General features: G+C 39.7%; 1 protein-coding gene across 1 annotated transcript; it reads left to right on the top strand.

Moving 5' to 3' along the window:
• Window positions 1–7331: 7331 nt before the first annotated feature.
• On the top strand, window positions 7332–17871 carry LOC129862703 (troponin I, fast skeletal muscle-like). The gene is made up of 7 exons (XM_055934602.1): window positions 7332–7384; window positions 11541–11567; window positions 12064–12106; window positions 12284–12412; window positions 12573–12662; window positions 17237–17413; window positions 17547–17871. Exons 2-7 carry the CDS (start codon window positions 11560–11562, stop codon window positions 17640–17642), a joined length of 543 nt encoding a protein of 180 aa, XP_055790577.1. The 5' UTR covers window positions 7332–7384; window positions 11541–11559; the 3' UTR covers window positions 17643–17871.
• Window positions 17872–19276: the final 1405 nt, after the last annotated feature.

The raw sequence follows: 19276 nt of genomic DNA, 5'->3' as shown, positions 1-19276 counted from the left end.
ATGTTAGCTAGTTAGTCCAACATTCTCTCCGACCATAAGGTTCCTGACATGCAACCATCCCACAGGCAGAGAAGAAAGGATGGTGATCCTGTTGCTTCGAGAGTCCCTGCTGCTTTTGCCTGCCAGCCAGCCACATCCCAAGCAGTTGCACCTGATTCATCCTAGCAATTCAAAATCCAGAATAATAATCAAGCATTGTGTCAACATTGATGACAGTTTAGAAACTGGAGGTAGGCCGTCTCCCTACTACATTGACTCTGGTTTTCAGTATGACAAAGTCAGTCACAAATATCTTTGATGTTATTAGCAACTTTTGAGGTAGATAGCTAGCAAGCTTTAGCTTGGTACTGAGCTACTGTAGCTAGAACAATGCAACCAGCCTGAAAACAATGACCAGAGAAGCTGCAATAATTTTCAAAATTGTTAGCGATTATTTAGAAATCAACGTGACTAAGTACTAGCTAGGCAGCCACTTGTTGTCCCACTATTGAAAATAACAAACTAAACAAGCTAGCCAGCTAGGCAGGCCTCTTGCCCCAAGCTAATATTTATAAGCAGCTACATTCAGTAGCTATCTTCATCTGGCTCGTGTGGCTTGACCGCATCGGGTCCGACCATCATCAACCAAATACGGAAACTGTTATATAAATTACGTTTTTTTTTAGATGATGACACCTAGCTAGTGAAACAGATGTCATTTTGCTTTGTTTTTGGCAGAGAACATTGTTTGCATCCATCAGCTAGCTAACTTTTTTTCTAAACAGCACTGTCCCAGAGCCTGGGGAAGTGTGTGAGACTAGGAAAACAATTATAGCTCAATAATCACTCAAAACCCACCCAAAAGGCCTGAAAACTAGACCCGGTTTTCTTTTCATGGAAAGAGAGTAGTTGCCACATTTATACAGTACTCCCTTTTCCATAACTTTATTGAACCAATTAAGAAGGAATATCAATGTAACTTCTAATGATGTTAGAAGCTAAATTTTGTTTTCATCAAAATAATAATATTGCAAACTATGACATGAAGTAATACACCATTTTGAATATGTTGCAAGAGAAAATATAATTTGCCCTTGTTCAACTCGCCAGATAATTTCCCATCAATGGATGTCGATTTAACTAATTTGACTGCTATGATTAAGCAAAACGATATAGCACGGCTTTCAGCTAATCAGCATTCAGGGCTCGAACCCAGTTTATAATCATGAATAAATCCCTTTTGAGAATTTGCATAGCTACAGATAAATTCGATAGGAGAGTTTGAGTGATGAAAGTTGGACAGAGGATCTCAAAATCTCTGAGCAGGAAACACTTGGCAAACTATAAAAAAAACTAATGTTAGGCTATCTTCGGTCACGTCTACCGCCGCTCCCCCTCTCTGGCGCTTGACATCGCCGGAGACAGTTGAGGCTCTGTTCCTATTGTGGCCAGGAGGGGCTTCAGTGGAGTCCGGTGTGCCCTAACCTGGGGTCCACTAGAGCAGAGAGGCGGCCTCATGACCTTCCGTATGGAGTATTCCAGTATCATTGTTTTCTCCCAAACCCTTTATGGTTCCTATTTCACTGGCTGGCTGTCCCTCAAGTGTTGTCTCTACAGTTATTGTGGACTCTGGTGCCGCTGAGAACTTCCTCGACCAGGCCCTAGCCTCCTTCCTGAACTTAGCCTCGTACCCGCTCTCCTTTTCTTTTCCTTTCCTAGTCCTAGATACGTGGCCTTTGGGATCCGGGACTATTATCCACATCACAGCACCACTCACCCTCACCATGCACCAGGAAAGTCTTCCCTTCTTCATCACCACTGCACCCGAAAACAAGGCCATCACTAGCACATTAGAGGCTGCTGCCATATATACATAGACTTGAAATCACTGGCCACTTTAATAATGGAACACTAGTCACTTGAATAAATGTGACATATTTTGCGTTACTCATCTCATATGTATATACTGTATTCTATCCTATTCTACTGTGTCTTAGTCTATGCCGCTCTGACACTGCTCTCCCAAATATTTATGTATTCTTAATTCCATTCCTTTACTTTAGATTAATGCACCTCATCACTAGGCACATCTGGACTTCACCACTTCACTGATTAATTCACCTTTACAGTTGAAGTTGGAAGTTTACATACACTTAGGTTGGAGTCATTAAAAATTGTTTTTCAACCACTCCACAAATTTCTTGCTAACAAACTATAGTTTTGGCAAGTCGGTTAGGACATCTACTTTGTGCATGACACAAGTAATTTTTCCAACAATTGTTTACAGACAGATTATTTCACTGTATCACAATTCCAGTGGGTCAGAAGTTTAAATACACTAAGTTGACTGTGCCTTTAAACAACTTGGGGAAATGATGTCATGGCTTTATAAGTTTCTGATGGGCTAATTGACATCATTTGAGTCAATTGGAGGTGTACCTGTGGATGTATTTCAAGGCCTACCTTCAAACTCAGTGCCTCTTTGCTTGACATCATGGGAAAATCAAAAAAGACTGTAGACCTGTAGAACCTAACAATTCATACATACATACATACATACAGGGCACATTTGTAAAAGAGACTTAGGTCTCTTGTGAAGACTTACAGAAAACATTTGACCTCTGTCATTGCCAACAAAGGGTATATAACAAAGCATTGAGATAAACTTTTGTTATTGACCAAATACTTATTTCCCACCATAGTTTGCAAATAAATTCATTAAATATCCTACAATGTGATTTTCTAGATTTTTTTTTCTTATTTTGTCTGTCATAGTTGAAGTGTACCTATGATGAAAATTACAGGCCTCTCTCATCTTTTTAAGTGGGAGAACTTGCACAATTGGTGGCTGACTAAATACTTTTTTGCCCCACTGTATGTAGGCTATTACATTATCAGCCACTGATGTTATTTTGGATGTGCGTAAACAAATGTCAATGTAGGCTACAGTATATGTCATGGAAGGAGAAATGCGATAATCCGTTGACATTTGTATTTAGAAACATTTCAGTTATTTTCCAAAAATTGCTTGTTTTCCGTTTACTTTGATTAAAAAACAAGCCCTTAGTAGGCTACCCTTACCCTACTATAACGAAAGCTGGTTCAACAGTAATGCTTCTCGTGTCTTTTGTATCCTGGCCATGCATTAGGCAAGTAGCTTGTCCATAACATGTTTCTAAATGGTCTACTCCTAAGGCTTTTGCCGACATGCTTTGCATTATTCACATAGGCCTACCTGCAGTGCTTACTCCATTCGGCTTGTATCCATCCCCATTTCCAAAGAGTGCCTCTTGTCCAGTTAAGAAAGACGCACTACTCCAAACATAGGCTATTCAAATTTGTCAGTCCTACACTCTGAAAATTAGGGGTTCAACAAGTGTTCTTCAAAGATCTTCAAAGTTCTTTGAAGACCCTTAGGGTTCTTGGCACTGAAAATTGCCCCCAAAAGGTTCTTCCAAGAACACTATAGGAGACAGGGTTCATTGAGGAACCTCCTTAGTTCGTGTTTTTTTTTGCAGGAACATAACTGCCCAAGAGAAACATTTGGATTTAAATTTGAAAGGACAGCAGGTGTAGTCACTTAACTGAAAAATGTAAAGATCTCAATTTAAGATAAGGTTTGTCGGTTGTATGATCTAAATTGATATTGATTTATGATGATAACATCTATCTTTTCAAATTTGTACCAATCTTTCTAAAGCAGAAAATGGACACAATTCAATGGATATCAATCAACAAAGAGGTAAGAATATGTAGGCTATAAGAATATGTTGAAGTCTAGGTGTATTGGATGCAGATGACTGAACTGCTCACTTTTGTGTCTGTGTCTGCAGGTATACAGACGAGGAGGCATACAAAGGTATTTGTAGCTGGGGATTTTAACAAGTCTAATCTGAAAACAAGGCTTCCTAAATTTTATCAGCATATTGAATGCGCGACCTGGGCTGGCAAAATTCTGGGTCATTGCTACTCTAACTTCTGCAACGCATACAAAGCCCTCCCTCGCCCTCCTTTCGGCAAATCTGACCACGACTCCATTTAGTTGCTTCCAGCCTATAGACAGAAACTAAAACAGGAAACGCCCGTGCTCAGGTCTGTTCAATGCTGGTCCGACCAATCTGATTCCACGCTTCAAGATTGCTTCGATCACTTGGACTGGGATATGTTCCGGATAGCATCGGACAACAATATTGATGTATACGCTGATTTGGTGAGAAAGTTTATTAGCAATTGCATCGGTGATGTTGTACCCACAGTGACTATTAAAACTTTCACCAACCAGAAACCGTGGACTGATGGCAGCATTCACGCGAAACTGAAAGCGCGGACCACTGCTTTTAATCATGGCAAGGTGACCGGAAACATGACCGAATACAAACAGTGTAGCTATTCTCTCCGCAAGGCAATCAAACAAGCTAAGCGTCAGTATAGAGACAAAATAGAGTCGCAATTCAATGGCTCACACACGAGACGTATGTTACAGTCAATCACGGATTACAAAATGAAAACCAGCCTCGTCGTGGACACCAATGTCTTGCACTCAGACAAACTAAACAACTTCTTCGCTCGCTTTGAGGACAATTCCGTGCCACTGACATGGCCAGCTACCAAAACCTGTGGGCTCTCCTTCACCGCAGCCAACGTGAGTAAAACCAGCTGGCTGGTGTGTTTACGGACATATTCAATCAATCCCTATCCCAGTCTGCTGTTCCCACATGCTTCAAGAGAGCCGCCATTGTTCCTGTTAACAAGAAAGCTAAGGTAACTGAACTAAACGACTATCGCCCCGTAGCACTCACTTCCGTCATCATGAAGTGCTTTGAGAGACTAGTCAAGGATCATATCACCTCCACCCTACCTGATACCTTAGACCCACTCCAATTCGCTTACCGCCCCAATAGGTCCACAGACGACGCAATCGCAATCACACTGCACTCTGCCCTAACCCATCTGGACAAGAGGAATACCTATGTAAGAATGCTGTTCCTTGATTACAGCTCAGCATTTAAAACCATAGTAACCTCCAAACTCGTCATTAAGCTCGAGACCTGGGTCTCTACCCCGCCCTGTGCAACTGGGTCTTGGACATTGTGACGGGATGCCCCCAGGTGGTGAGGGTAGGAAACAACATCTCCACCCCGCTGATCCTCAACACTGGGGCCCCACAAGGGTGCGTTCTCAGCCCTCTCCTGTACTCCCTGTTCATCCATGACTGCATGGCCATGCATGCCTCCATCTCAATCATCAAGTTTGCAGACGACACTACAGTGGTAGGCTTGATTACCAACAACGATGAGACGGCCTACAGGGAGGAGGTGAGGGCCCTCGGAGTGTGGTGTCAGGAAAACAACCTCACACTCAACGTCAACAAAACACAGGAGATGATCGTGGACTTCAGGAAACAGCAAAGGGAGCCCCCCCTATCCACATCGACGGGACAGTAGTGAAGGTGAAAAGTGTTAAGTTCCTCGGCGTACACATCATGGACAAACTGAAATGGTCCACCCACACAGACAGCGTGGTGAAGAAGGCGCATCAGTGCCTCTTCAACCTCAGGAGTCTGAATAAATTTAGCTTGTCACCAAAAACACTCACAAAGTTTTACAGATGCACAATCGAGAGCATTCTGTTGGGCTGTATCACCGCCTGGCACGGCAACTGCTCCGCCCACAACCGTAAGGCTCTCCAGAGGGTAGTGAGGTCTGCACAACGCATCCTCGGGGGCAAACTACCTGCCCTCCAGGACACCTACACCACCCGATGTCACAGGAAGACCAAAAATATCATCAAGGACAACAACCACCCGACAACAACCACTGCCTGTTCACCCCGTTATCATCCAGAAGGCGAGGTCAGTACAGGTGCATCAAAGCTGGGACCGAGAGACTGAAAAACAGCTTCTATCTCAAGGCCATCAGACTGTTAAACAGCCACCACTAACATTGAGTGGCTGCTGCCAACATACTGACTCAAATCTCTAGCCACTTTAATAATAAAAAATTGTATGCAAGAAATGTATCACTAAACACCTTAAACAATGCCACTTTATTTAAACAATGCCACTTTATATAATGTTTATATACTGTCAAACTGTGTTTGTCTATTGTTGTGACTAAGATGAAGATCAGATCAAATTTGATGACCAATGTATGCAGAAATCCAGGTAATTCCAAGGGGTTCACATACTTTTTCTTACCACTGTAAGTATGCCCCAATGCAATGCCCCCAGTGCGAATTCAACTAACAATTGTATTTTGTTTCATGTATATAACAACACTCCAACCTTGTGTAGTATTATTTAGTCCAATTGTGGCATTTTCTTTCTAACAATTTCTATAGGTTTGCATCAGTTGTAATGGGGGGCTTTTATTTTGAATTCCAAATTCCATTATTGTTGCTCATGCAAATGTTGTTCAAGACACACTGGTGTCAATAACTTACAAAACTTGAGACAAATGAATGCAGTATTAAGCCATGGAATGTCGTGAGTGGACAAACCCGTGTCACACCTCCAACTTGTTTATTGATCAAAACCCAGCCCCTTTGCACCCCCTCCAACTATTGCACTCATCGTAATGGCTGTGAAAATAGCCAAAATATTTGACATACACCCAGACCTATAGTGCTACTGTGAGCGCCTAGATTTACCATTGCATTAGGTTTGTTGAAATAGAGCGCTCAATGTGAGAACTGATTGCAAATGTTAGTATTTAAGTAGTGCTGATGAATGTTTCCAAGTAGCCCTCAATATGTTTCCAAGGTTAATTCTTTCATCCATAATGAAAACTTGAGTTTGTAGTAAAATAAATATCCATAAATCATCCTTGAAATCCTTGTCTATCTTACTTTTCTTTCAGTAAGAGATCCGAAAGTGACAGAACTGTCATCAGGTCCTTTGGGCGCCTCAGGAGGCACGGACATCAATCCCAGACACATGACGCCTCCGAGGTATGACCAGTTTAATAGTTTGTCATCCTTTTACAATATATAACATGGATGCCAGAGAGTTGCACGTCTGGTGTTCTGAACATACTGCATGTGTGTGAACTACAGCATTCTCTATTACTGTTGATGTGAGTGGCCTTTAAAGTTCTACCCCTCTCTGCTTATGGGTGATGGCATATGCTAAATAAAAGATAATGAAATAAGAACAACAATCTTGAAGGACGGGTTATTTATAATGGAGACGCTGGGGAGGGGAGCGAACAGGGAAACACTGTACTGTATTTCATGACCTTGTCAGCCCATTGGTTTGGTCTGTAATCCGCTTCCATAAAGAGAATTTAGGATTATAGAGAGTGATCAGAGAATGCAATATATACCTTCTTAACACTTGAGCTGCCTGCAGTCAGTCAGTCAGTTGGACATCCCTTAACAAGCCTGTGCTGCTCTCCTCAGTTCCAAGGTGAGAACCATCAAGTCTGTCTCTGTTCTGTACTTCTATCTAGTTAGACACTATCCAGAGGAAAGAAGAATCATTTAGAGATTTAGATTTTCGGAGAAACTTAATTACTATATAGCAGCATGACGTCTTTGCTCCAACTTATTCATGAGTACTTGTAGTATTATAGTGATATGCCTATTACAGATTTAATGTAATTACCTAGCTGTTGGTTGAGAAAAAGATTTTAGCATGTGAAATGCATTTGAATTTGTGAAATGTATGAGAATTGTATTGTGCATTGGAATTGTATTTGAATGTGATTACTCATTTTTTAATTGGCTATTAACATTGGCTATAGTCCAAGAGTGTTAGAATGTTTTGGAAATATTGATTTATTTCCTGTAATCATAAATTAAGGTTTTTGGATCGTTGCTTCACATGGTAATGCTCTCTGTCTATTACATTTTATTCATATTTAAACAAATGTAATGTCTTTCACTAATACATATTTTCATAGTCGGCTGGATTGCAATAAAATGATCCATGTTTAAATGACTCAAATATAAATGATAAAATATTGACATCAGTGTTTTAAAGTGCATACATACATTTCTTAATTACTTGGTTTATTTCAACACATTCAATACATTTGACATTTCAGTTGTTTTGTACAGTATTTCTTGATTTATGTTGTTGATGGATCTTAATGTGTAACATTTCAATAGTAGTATTTGCATAAAGAAAAGTTTCTCAGGTACCAGTAGTGTATTAAATATGTTTTACTGAGCAGACATCAACTGTATAATTATCCACGGGGTGGTAAATGATTGATATATGGACTGATGATTTGACATGCTGAAAGGGTACACCACCACAAGACATGGATCTGAAAGTGATCTACAAATGTTTTCCTTCCTGTCAACATATTTTGGAAATAACTAAACAGCCTGTTACAACATCGTAGACATCTCTGATACATTACCTAATTCGCCATCTGAACATACACTGAGTGTACAAAACATTAGGAATACTTTCCTAATATTGAGTTGCGCCCACTTTTGCCTTCAGAACAGCCTCAATTTGTTGGGGGATGGACTTTACAAGGTGTCGAAAGCGTTCCACAGGGATGTTGGCCCAAGTTGACTTCAATGATTCCCACAGTTGTATCAAGTTGGCTGGATGTCCTTTGGGTGGTGGACCATTTTTGATATACACAGGGAATTGTTGAGTGTGAAAAACCCAGCAGTGGTGCAGTTCTTGACACACTCAAACCGGTGCACCTGGCACCTACCACACCCCTTTCAAAAGCACTTAAATAGTTTGGCTTGCCCATTCACCCTCTGAATGGCACACACACACAATCCATGTCTCAAAAATCCTTCTTTAACTTGTCTCCACTCCATCTCCACTGATTGAAGTGGACTTAACAAGTGACATTAATAAGGGATCATAACTTTCACCTGGTCAGTCCATGTCATGGAAAGAACAGGTGTTCCTAATGTTTAGTACACCCAGTGTATAACCTAATTCACAGTATTTGCTCCACTACGTTTTCTGGGTTGAGGTCGGGTGATTGTGGAGGCCAGGTCATCTGATGCAGCACTCGATCACTCTCCTTCTTGGTGAAATAGCCCTTACACAGCCTGAAGGGTTGTTTTGGGTCATTTTCCTGTTGATAAATAAATGAAAGTCCAACTAGGCTCAAACCAGATGGAATGACGTATCATTGCAGAACACTGTGGTAGACATGCTGGTTAAATGTGCCTTGAATTATAAATAAATTACTGACAGTGTCACCAGCAAAGTGACATGGTGGGAACTACACATGCGGAGATCGTCCGTTCACCGACTCCGCTGCGTCTCACAAAGACACGGCGGTTGGAACCAAAAATATCAAATCTCAAATTTAGACCAAAGGACAGATGATTTCCACCAGTCTAATCTCTATTGCTTGTGTTTCTTGGCCCAAGTAAGTCTCTTCTTCTTATTGGTTGGTGTCCTTCCGTTGTGGTTTCTTTAAAGCAATTCAACCATGAAGGCCTGATTCACACTGTAGTCTCTGAACAGTTGATGTTGAGATGTGTCTGTTACTTGAACTCCATGAAGCATTTATTTGGGCTGCAATCTAATGTGCAAATAACTCTAATGAACTTATCCTCTGCAGCAGAGGTAACTGGGTCTTCCTTTCCTGTGGCGGTTCTCATGAGAGCCAGTTTCATCATAGCGCTTGATGGTTTGTGCGACTGCACTTGAAGAAACGTTCAAAGTTCTTGAAATGTTCCGTATTGGCTGACCTTCATGTCTTAAAGTAATGATGGACTGTCGTTTCTCTTTGCTTGTTTCAAATCAAATCAAACTTTATTTGTCACATGCGCCGAATACAAGAAGTGTAGACCTTACCGTGAAATGCTTACTTTCAGGCCCTTAACCAACAATGCAGTTCAAGAAGAGTTAATAAAATATTTACCAAATAAAAGTGAAAAAATATAAAAAGTAACACAATAATATAACAATAATGAGGCTACATACAGGGGGTACCGGTACGTGGTCATTGTGAGGAGGTACTGGTTAGAGGTAATTTGTACATGTAGGAAGGGGTGAAGTGACAATGCATAGATAATAACAGCGAGTAGCAGCAGTGTACAAAACAAATGGAGGGGGGGGGGGGGGGGTCAATGTAATAGTCCAGTGACCATTTGATTAATTGTTCACCAGTCTTATGGCTTGGGGGTAGAAGCTGTTAAGGAGCATTTTGGTCCTAGACTTGGCGCTCCGGTACCGCTTGCCGTGCTGTAGCAGAGAAAACAGTCCCCTCGTCACGACTGTCTTGGTGTGTTTGGACCAGGATAGATCGTTGGTGATGTGGACACCAAGGAACTTGAAACGCTTGACCTGCTCTACTACAGCCCTGTTGATGTTAAAATGGGACTGTTCGGCCAGCCTTTTCCTGTAGTCCACGATCAGCTCCTTCATCTTGCTCACATTGAGGGAGAGGTTGTTGTCCTGGCACCACACTGCCAGTTCTCGGACCTCCTCCCTATAGGCTGTCTCATCGTAGTTGGTGATCAGGCCTACCAGTGTTGTGTCATCAGCAAACTTAATTATGGTGTTGGAGTCATGTTTGACCACGCAGTCATAGGTGAACAGGGTGTACAGGAGGGAACTAAGTACACACCCCTGAGAGGCCCCAGTGTTGATGATCAGCTTGGCAGACATGTTGTTGCCTACCCTTTCCACCTGAGGGTAGCCAATCAGGATGTCCAGGATCCAGTTGTAGAGGGAGTTCAGTCCCATGGTCCTTAGCTAAGTGATGAGCTCGGTGGGCGCAATGGTGTTGAGCGCTGAGCTGTAGTCAATGAACAGCATTCTCACATAGGTGTTCATTTTGTACAGGTGGGAAAGGGCAGTGTGGAGTGCGATTGAGATTGCGTCATCTGTTCTTGACATAATATGGACTTTGTCTTTTACCAAATAGGGCTATCTTCAATATACCACCCCTACATTGTAGGGGCAGCAGGTAGCCTAGTGGTTAGAGTGTTGAACTATTAATCGAAAGGTTGCAAGAATGATTCCCTGAGCTGACAAGGTCGTTCTGCCCCTGAACAAGGCAGTTAACCCTCTGTTACTAGGCCGTCATTGAAAATAAGTATTTGTTCTTAACTGACTTGCCTAGCTAAATAAAGGTAAAATAAATTGTCACAATACAACTGATTGGCTCAACTGCATTAAGAAATTCCACAAATTAACTTTTAAGAAGGCACACCTGCTAATTGAAATGTTTCCAGGTGCCTACCTCATGAAGCTAGTTGAGAGAATGCCAAGAGTGTGCAAAGCTGTCATCAAGGCAAAGGATGGCTACTTTGAAGAATATAAAATATATTTTGATTTGTTTAACATTTTTTGGTTACTACATGATTCCATATGTATTATTTCATAGTATCGATGTCTTCACTTTTATTCTACAATGTAGGAAATAGTCAAAATGATGAACAACCCTGGAATAAGTATGTGTGTCCAAACTTTTGACTGGAACTGTATATAATAGTATCAGTAATCGTATTGGTATAGTTTTCGTATTTGAATAGTTGATGGAGGATATACTAGTATTGTTGGTAAAATGTTGGCTGTTATAAGTACACATTTCATGATTATTATTGTTTTTCATTTTTTGGAATAGAAGACACCAAACACTTAAGATGGCTGAGTAAGTATATGCCAATTCGTTTGCATGTTGAGTTTCAAAGGGGTCTTTCACTCATTTTTACATGGCCTTATTTTCACTTTTTCTGGGCTTGTAATTGATCCCCCAAACCATTGCTTTATATCTTGTTTCTTACAGAGAAAATTGGTTGTCACATTTTGCTGAGTAATCAATTGCCTTTGACTACAATACATTATGAAAATGTGTCTAAAGCATGATGGAAAACACTCCAAAACATTCCAAACCAACTCATATTAAATCAGAATCCCATTCTGAATTGTCTCTGCACCAAATAAATAAAACGTGTCCACTGTGCCATAAATCCATGTTTGAATGATGCTGTTTATAGTAACAACAAAAATATGCAAGTATGAAAGTATGGACAGTGAAACACTTAAAACAAAAATTGTGCAGAGACATCATTCAGAATTGGATTATGATGTAATATTGGTTGGTTTGGAGTGTTACTAAACCTGACTTTCTCTCCTTTGTCCAATAGCAAGAAAGGCAATGTGTCCTCAAGCCGTAAGCATACTCTGAAGGTAAGGAATCCCACTCAGCCCTTCCTTTAATGCTTTGTTTTTTATGTAATAAAAACATAAATAATGTATGAAAATATTGATAAAATACACTTTTTTATAAAGTAGTAAAACAAAGGGAGATATTGGTCAATCGTCTTATCAACTGTCAAAATAAGGTTGTCATAAATTTGTCTTCAGAGTTGTATGCTGGCTGTTGCTAAGGATTTGCTCGAAGCTGAAGCGTTAGAGAAAGTTAAAGAGAGGGAGAGATACATGGACGAGAACTGCCCTCCTCTGGAGATTCCCCACTCCAAGGATGATTTGGTGGTATGATATTCAGATATTCACAGATATTATGAAAACATATCATACCTGCTTGATACAGTGTGCTGTATGAGTTGTGCTTCTATCAGGTTCAGCTGTACCAAGGAAGTTAAGGTATTATATGCTGGTGGTAACATTTTTCTTTGTTGTATTCTTTCATTAGGACCTTTGCACAAAGATGTACGACAAAATTAATGTGATTGATGAGGAGAGATACAACTTAGAATACAAAGCAGTCATGGTTTGCAATGAGGTAAGCAACCCTCTTTTAATTGATTTATGTTTCAATATAAATATATTTAAAGTGCCTTCAGAAAGTATTCACACCGCAACAAACATTTTAACAGATTAAAATGGATTTAATTGTCATTTTTTGTCTATGATCTACAGAAAATACCCTGTAATGTCAAAGTGGAAGAAAAATTCTAACATAAAAAACATTACAAATAAAAATAAAACACACTAATATATAATTAACATAAGTATATACACATTAGAATCACCTTTAGCAACAATTACATCTGTGAGTCTTTCTTTGTAAGTCTCTGAGAGTTTAGAAAACCTGGATTGAACAATATCAGCACATTATTCTTTTTTTAAATTCTTCAAGCTGTATCAAGTTGGTTGTTGATCATTGCTAGACAACCATTTTCAAGTCTTGCCATTTTAAGTCAAAACTGTTACAAGGCCATTCAAGAACATTCAATGTTGTCTTAGTAAGCAACTCCAGTGTTAATTTGGCTTTGTGTTTTAGCTTATTGTCTTGCTGAAAAGTGAATTTGTCTCCCAGTGTCTGTTGGAAAGGAGACTGAACCAGGTTTTCCTCTAGCATTTTGCCTCTGGTTAGCTCTTTTCCATTTATTTTTATGTAACAAAAACCTCCTTAGTCCTTGCCAATGACAAGCATACCTATAACATGATGCAGCCACCACCATGCTTGAAAATATGAAGAGTGGTACTCAATGAGATGTTGTGTTGGATTTGCCCCAAACGTAACACTTTGTATTAAGAGCATGAAGTTCATTTCTATGCCACATTTTTTGCAGTTTTACTTTAGTGCCTTATTGCAAACAGGATGCATGTTTTGGAATATTTTTTATTCTGTACAGATTTCTTTCTTTTCACTTTGACATTTAGGTTAGTATTGTTGAGTAACTACAATGTTGTTGATCCATCCTCAGTTTTCTCCTCACAGCCATTAAAATTGGTAGCTGTTTTAAAGTCACCATTAGCCTCATGGTGAAATCCCTGAGCGGTTTCCTTCCTCTCCATCAACTGAGTTAGGAATGGCGCCTGTGTCTTTGTAGTGACTGGGTGTATTGATACACCATCCAAAGTGTAATTAAAAACTTCACCATGCTCAAAGGGATATTCAATGTCTGTCTTTCTGTTGTTGTATTTTACCCATCTACCCTTCTTTGCGAGGCATTGGAAAAAACTGAGAAGTGGTCTGTGGTCACCACCTGCAGAACCATTCCTTTATTGGGGGTGTCTTGCTAATTGCCTATAATTTCCACCTTTTGTCTATTCCATTTGCACAACAGCATGTGAAATGTATTGTCAATCAGTGTTGCTTCCTAAGTGGACAGTTTGATTTCACAGAAATGTGATTGACTGTGAGTTACATTGTGTTGTTTAAGTGTTCCCTTTATTTTTTTGAGCAGTGTATATACAGTTGAAGTCGGAAGTTTACATAAACCTTAGCCAAATACATTTAAACTCAGTTTTTCACAACTGCTGACATTTAATCCTAGTAAAAATTCCTGCTCTTAGGTCAGTTAAGATCACCATTTTATTTTAAGAATGTGAAAAGTCAGAATAATAGTAGAGAGAATTATTTATTTCAGCTTTTATTTCTTTCATCACATTTCCAGTGGGTCAGAAGTTTACATTACACTCAATTAGTATTTGGTAGCATTGCCTTTAAATTGTTTAACTTGCGTCAAATGCTTCGGGTAGCCTTCCTTAAGTTTACCACAATAAGTTGGGTGAATTTTGGCCCATTCCTCCTGATAGGGTTGGTGTAACTGAGTCAGATTTGTAGGCCTCCTTGCTCGCACACGCTTTTTCAGTTCTGCCCACACATTTTCTATAGAACGAGGTCAGGGCTTTGTGATGGCCACTCCAATACCTTGACTTTGTTGTCCTTACGCCATTTTGCCACAACTTTGGAAGTATGCTGGGGTCACTGTCCCTTTGGTAGACCCAATTGCGACCAAGCTTTAACTTCCTCACTGATGTCTTGATGTTGCTTCAATATATCCACATCATTTTCCTCCCTCATGATGCCATCTATTTTGTGAAGTGCACCAGTCCCTCCTGCAGCAAAGCATGCCCACAACATGATGCTTCCACCCCCTTGCTTCAGGGTTGGACTGGTGTTCTTCAGCTTGCAAGCATCCCCCTTTTTCCTCCAAACATAACGATGGTCATTATGGCCAAACAATTCTATTTTGTTTCATCAGACCAGAGGACATTCCTCCAAAAAGTACTATTGTTGTCCCCATGTGCAGTTGCAAACCGTAGTCTGGCTTTTTTATGGCGGTTTTGGAGCAGTGGCTTCTTCCTTGCTGAGAGGCCTTTCAGGTTATGTCGATATAGGACTCGTTTTACTGTGGATATAGATACTTTTGTACCTGTTTCCCCCAGCTTCTTCACAAGGTCCTTTGCTGTTGTTCTGGGATTGATTTGCACTTTTAGCATCAAAGTACGTTCATCTCTAGGAGACAGAATGTGTCTCCTTCCTGAGCAGTATGACGGCTGCGTGGTCCCATGGTGTTTATACTTGTGTACTATTGTTTGTACAGATGAACGTGGTACCTTCAGGCATTTGGCATTTGCTCCCAATGATGAACCAGACTTGTGGAGGTCTACAATTTATTTTCTGAGGTCTTGGCTGATTTCTTTTGATTTTCCATGATGTCATGCAAAGAGGCACTGAGTTTGAAGGTAGGCCTTGGAATACATCCACAGGTACAACTCCAATTGACTAAAATTATGTCAATTAGCCTTTCAGAAGCTTCTAAAGCCATGACATGATTTTCTGGGATTTTCCTGTTTAAAGGCACAGTCAACTTAGTGTATGTAAACTTCTGACCCACTGGAATTGTGATACAGTGAATTATAAGGGAAATAATCTGTCTGTAAACAACTGTTGGAAAAATTACTTGTGTCATGCACAAAGTAGATGTCCTAACCGACCAGCCTAACTGACCAGTTTGTTAGGAAGACATTTGTGGAGTGGTTGAAAAATGAGTTTTAATGACTCCAGCCTAAGTGTATGTTAACTTCCGACTTCAACTGTGTTTGTATGTATGTATGTATGTATGTATGTATGTATGTATGTATGTATGTATGTATGTATGTATGTATGTATGTATGTATATATATATATATATATATGTATGTATGTATGTATATATATATATATATATATATATATATATATATATATATATATATATATATATATTGAGTCTACAAAATATTAGGAACACCTTCCTAATATTGCATCCCCTTTTGCCATTAGAACAGTCTCAATTCGTCTGGCCATGGACTCTACAAGGTGTCGAAAGCGTTCCACAGGGATGCTGGCTGATGTTGACTCCAATGCTTCCCACAGTTGTATCAAGTTGGCTGGATGTCCTTTGGGTGTTGGACCATTTTTGATACCCATTGGAAACTGTTAAGCATGAAAAACCCGGCAGCGTTGCAGTTCTTTACACACAAACCGGAGCGCCTGGCATCAACTACCATAGCCCGTTCAAAGGCACTTAAATCTTTTGTCTTTCAAGGCTTAAAAATCCTTCTTTGTCCTGTCTCCTCCCCTTCATATACACTGAATGAATGTACTGTATATACTGTAATTACAGTAACAGTCAAAAGTTTGGACACACCTACTCATTCAAGGTTTTTTCTTTATTGTGACTATTTTCTACATTGTATAATAATATTGAGGACATCAAAACCATGAAATAACACATGGAATCATGTCGTAATAAAAAAAAAGTGTTAAACAAATCTAATTATATTTTAGATTCTTCTAAGCCACCCTTAGCCACCCTTAGCCTAGGCAAGTCAGTTAAGAACAAATTCTTATCTTCAATGACGGCCTAGGAACAGTGGGTTAACTGCCTTGTTAAGGGGCAGAACAACAGATTTTTACAGGGCAGAACAACAGATTTATACCTTGTCAGCTCAGGGATTTGATCATGCAACCTTTCATTTACTAGTCCAACGCTCCAACCACCAGCCTTGATGACAACTCTGCACACGCTTGGCATTCTCTCAACCAGCTTCACCTGGAATGCTTTTCCAACACTTTTGAAGGAGTTCTCACATATGCTGAGCACTTGTTGGCTGCTTTTCCTTCACTCTGTGGGCCAACTCATCCCAAACCATCTTAATTGAGTTGAGGTCGGGTGATTGTGGAGGCCAGGTCATCTTATGCACAACTCCATTTCTTTCCTTCTTGGTCAAATAGCCCTTACACAGCCTGGAGGTGTGTTGGGTCATTGTCCTGTTGAAAAACAAATGATAGTTGCACTAAGCTCCAACCAGATGGGATGGCGTATCACTGCAGAAAGCAAGACAAGACAAAGGGTGGCTACTTTGAAGAATCTGATATATAAAATATATTGGTTACTACATGATTCCATATGTGTTATTTCATAGTTTTGATGTCTTCACTATTATTCTGCAATGCAGAAAATAGTGAAAATAAAGAAAAACCCTGCATTGAGTAGGTGTGTCCAAACGTTGTATATGTTTCCTCCGTTGAGCCCTCCTGAATCACTGATTTTCCTGTATAAAAATTACACCCACCAGGTTATAGACCTAAACATAAAAATCGTTGACATGAGGGGCAAGTTCAAGAAGCCAGCCCTGAAGAAAGTACGTATGTCTGCTGATGCTATGCTCCAGGCTCTGTTGGGCTCCAAGCACAAGGTGACCATGGATCTGAGATCCAACCTGAAACAAGTGAAGAAAGACGAGAAGAAAGAGGTGAGTATCTGTCCATCAGGCTAACACAATATATAACAGAGATATCGCATGGGGAGACATTGTCAATGTTGAATGAACTTTAGGCCTTAATATTCCACCCTTCGACGTCTTCTCACCTTTTCTATCATCACAGGATAAGGATTTGCGTGACGTTGGTGACTGGCGTAAGAACATTGACGACAAGGCTGGCATGGACGGCAGGAAGAAGATGTTTCAGGGAGATTCTTAGATCATTGGGATGTGTTTGTGTGATGTGGCTGACTACCGTCCTGTAATGTCTAGCTGTCAACCACATACTGATATTCATTACAACTAATATCAGAACTATGTAATACATCTTTGTTTCTTTTGAAGACAGAAAGAAACAGAAACAAGATGTGTGTAATTGTTTGACAGTTGGTTTACTGTAGTAGAGGTAAAGGTGGACAACTTTTCTAATAAATTGCCTTTAAAGGAAATCTTTCTTAGTTTGTGTTATTTATATTTTGTCATGCTGATACACTAAGAGAACTAAAATGCTATATCTCGGAACCACTATCCTGGACTATTACCGTATAGGGTGGACCCTTAATCTCTGCTATAGTTGATACTCATCTCAATTGAGTCTAAATGGAGCAACATGTAACGAGTTTCTAGAGGTTTTGAAACCAATGCTTTCTGTCATGTTATACAACTGTATTTGGATTGTTATTCATTTACTGTTGGATTAAGATCACTTCCCAAGACATGTTAAGTGAAATCATGAGGTTTGTTTTAGAGATTTTGTATGTATTTTAAGAGCTTGAAAAATTGGGCACAGCTTTTTTCTGTTGCATTCTGTACCAGTTTCTACTTTTTGAGGGCTTTGTAGCTTTTTCCCATAGAGATCCTGCTATTCTGCAAATGCTAATTCCTAATTCAGTTTTTTTTTTTACCACTAGGGCAACTGAAAATAAGGTGAGTTTCATTATTCGTTTTTCTTTTTCTTTGCATCACAAAGTTATCAAGTATATTATTAGTCCATTGTTGAATTGTTTTAAAAGTAACACATTGACTAAGCAATTTTATGTTTTCAAAATCAGAGTTAAATTGTTTCAAATGATCTTTCCAGTCTACATTGCCATTTACTGTAATTTATTACTTTCCTACTCTCAACAGAAACAGTCCCTTAATCATCAGATGGAGTCTTCAGTGGTAAGTGTCTATATATTGAGGATATTTATTTATTCTCCAACCATCACATCTCCCACCATCATCATTTGGGGCGGCAGGTAGCCTAGTGGTTGGAACTTCGAGCCAGTAACCGAAAGGTTGCAAGATTGAATCCCTGAGCTGACACGGTATAAATCTGTTGTTCTGCCCCTGAACAAGGCAGTTAACCCACTGTTCCTAGGCCTTCATTGTAAATAAGAATGTGTTCTTAACTGACTTGCCTAGTTAAACAAAGGTTAAATACATTTTTAAAAATCACATAAATATGTTTTACATTTAGCAGACGTTGTTATCCAGAGCGATTTACAGGAGCAATTAGTGTTAACTGCTCAAGGGAAAATTCATTTTATTTTTATCTCACCTAGTCAGCTCGAGGATTCGACCCAACAACCTTGCAGTTACTGGCCCAATGCTTTTAACCGTTAGGCTGCCCTCCACCCTGGTTATGTCAGTTCACATGCATATTATATTCTCAGAAAGAGTTGTTTAATATTAGGCCAATGCTTATCTCTTTATCAAGATTGTACAAAGATGTAGAGTTGAACTATCCGATCTGCACTGTAATTTTGTAACTCATCAAAGCTTAAATAAACAAGCAATAAAACTAGAATAACAATCTTGAAGGGTTGGTTATTTATATGCATGGAGGTTAGGTTGTGGCTAGAGTTTCAG

This window comes from Salvelinus fontinalis, chromosome 9, assembly GCF_029448725.1.
Source record: "Salvelinus fontinalis isolate EN_2023a chromosome 9, ASM2944872v1, whole genome shotgun sequence".
NCBI classification, from domain to species: Eukaryota; Metazoa; Chordata; class Actinopteri; order Salmoniformes; family Salmonidae; genus Salvelinus; species Salvelinus fontinalis.
This window is presented reverse-complemented; position numbering and strand designations above follow the sequence as displayed.

What these genes read in the sequence shown, in the direction of transcription:
- LOC129862703 (XM_055934602.1), top strand. An exon ending in GCCGTAAGCATACTCTGAAG is followed by an intron (nt 12,107 to 12,283) that starts GTAAGGAATCCC and finishes ATTTGTCTTCAG; the next exon opens with AGTTGTATGCTGGCTGTTGC. An exon ending in ACTCCAAGGATGATTTGGTG is followed by an intron (nt 12,413 to 12,572) that starts GTATGATATTCA and finishes TTCTTTCATTAG; the next exon opens with GACCTTTGCACAAAGATGTA.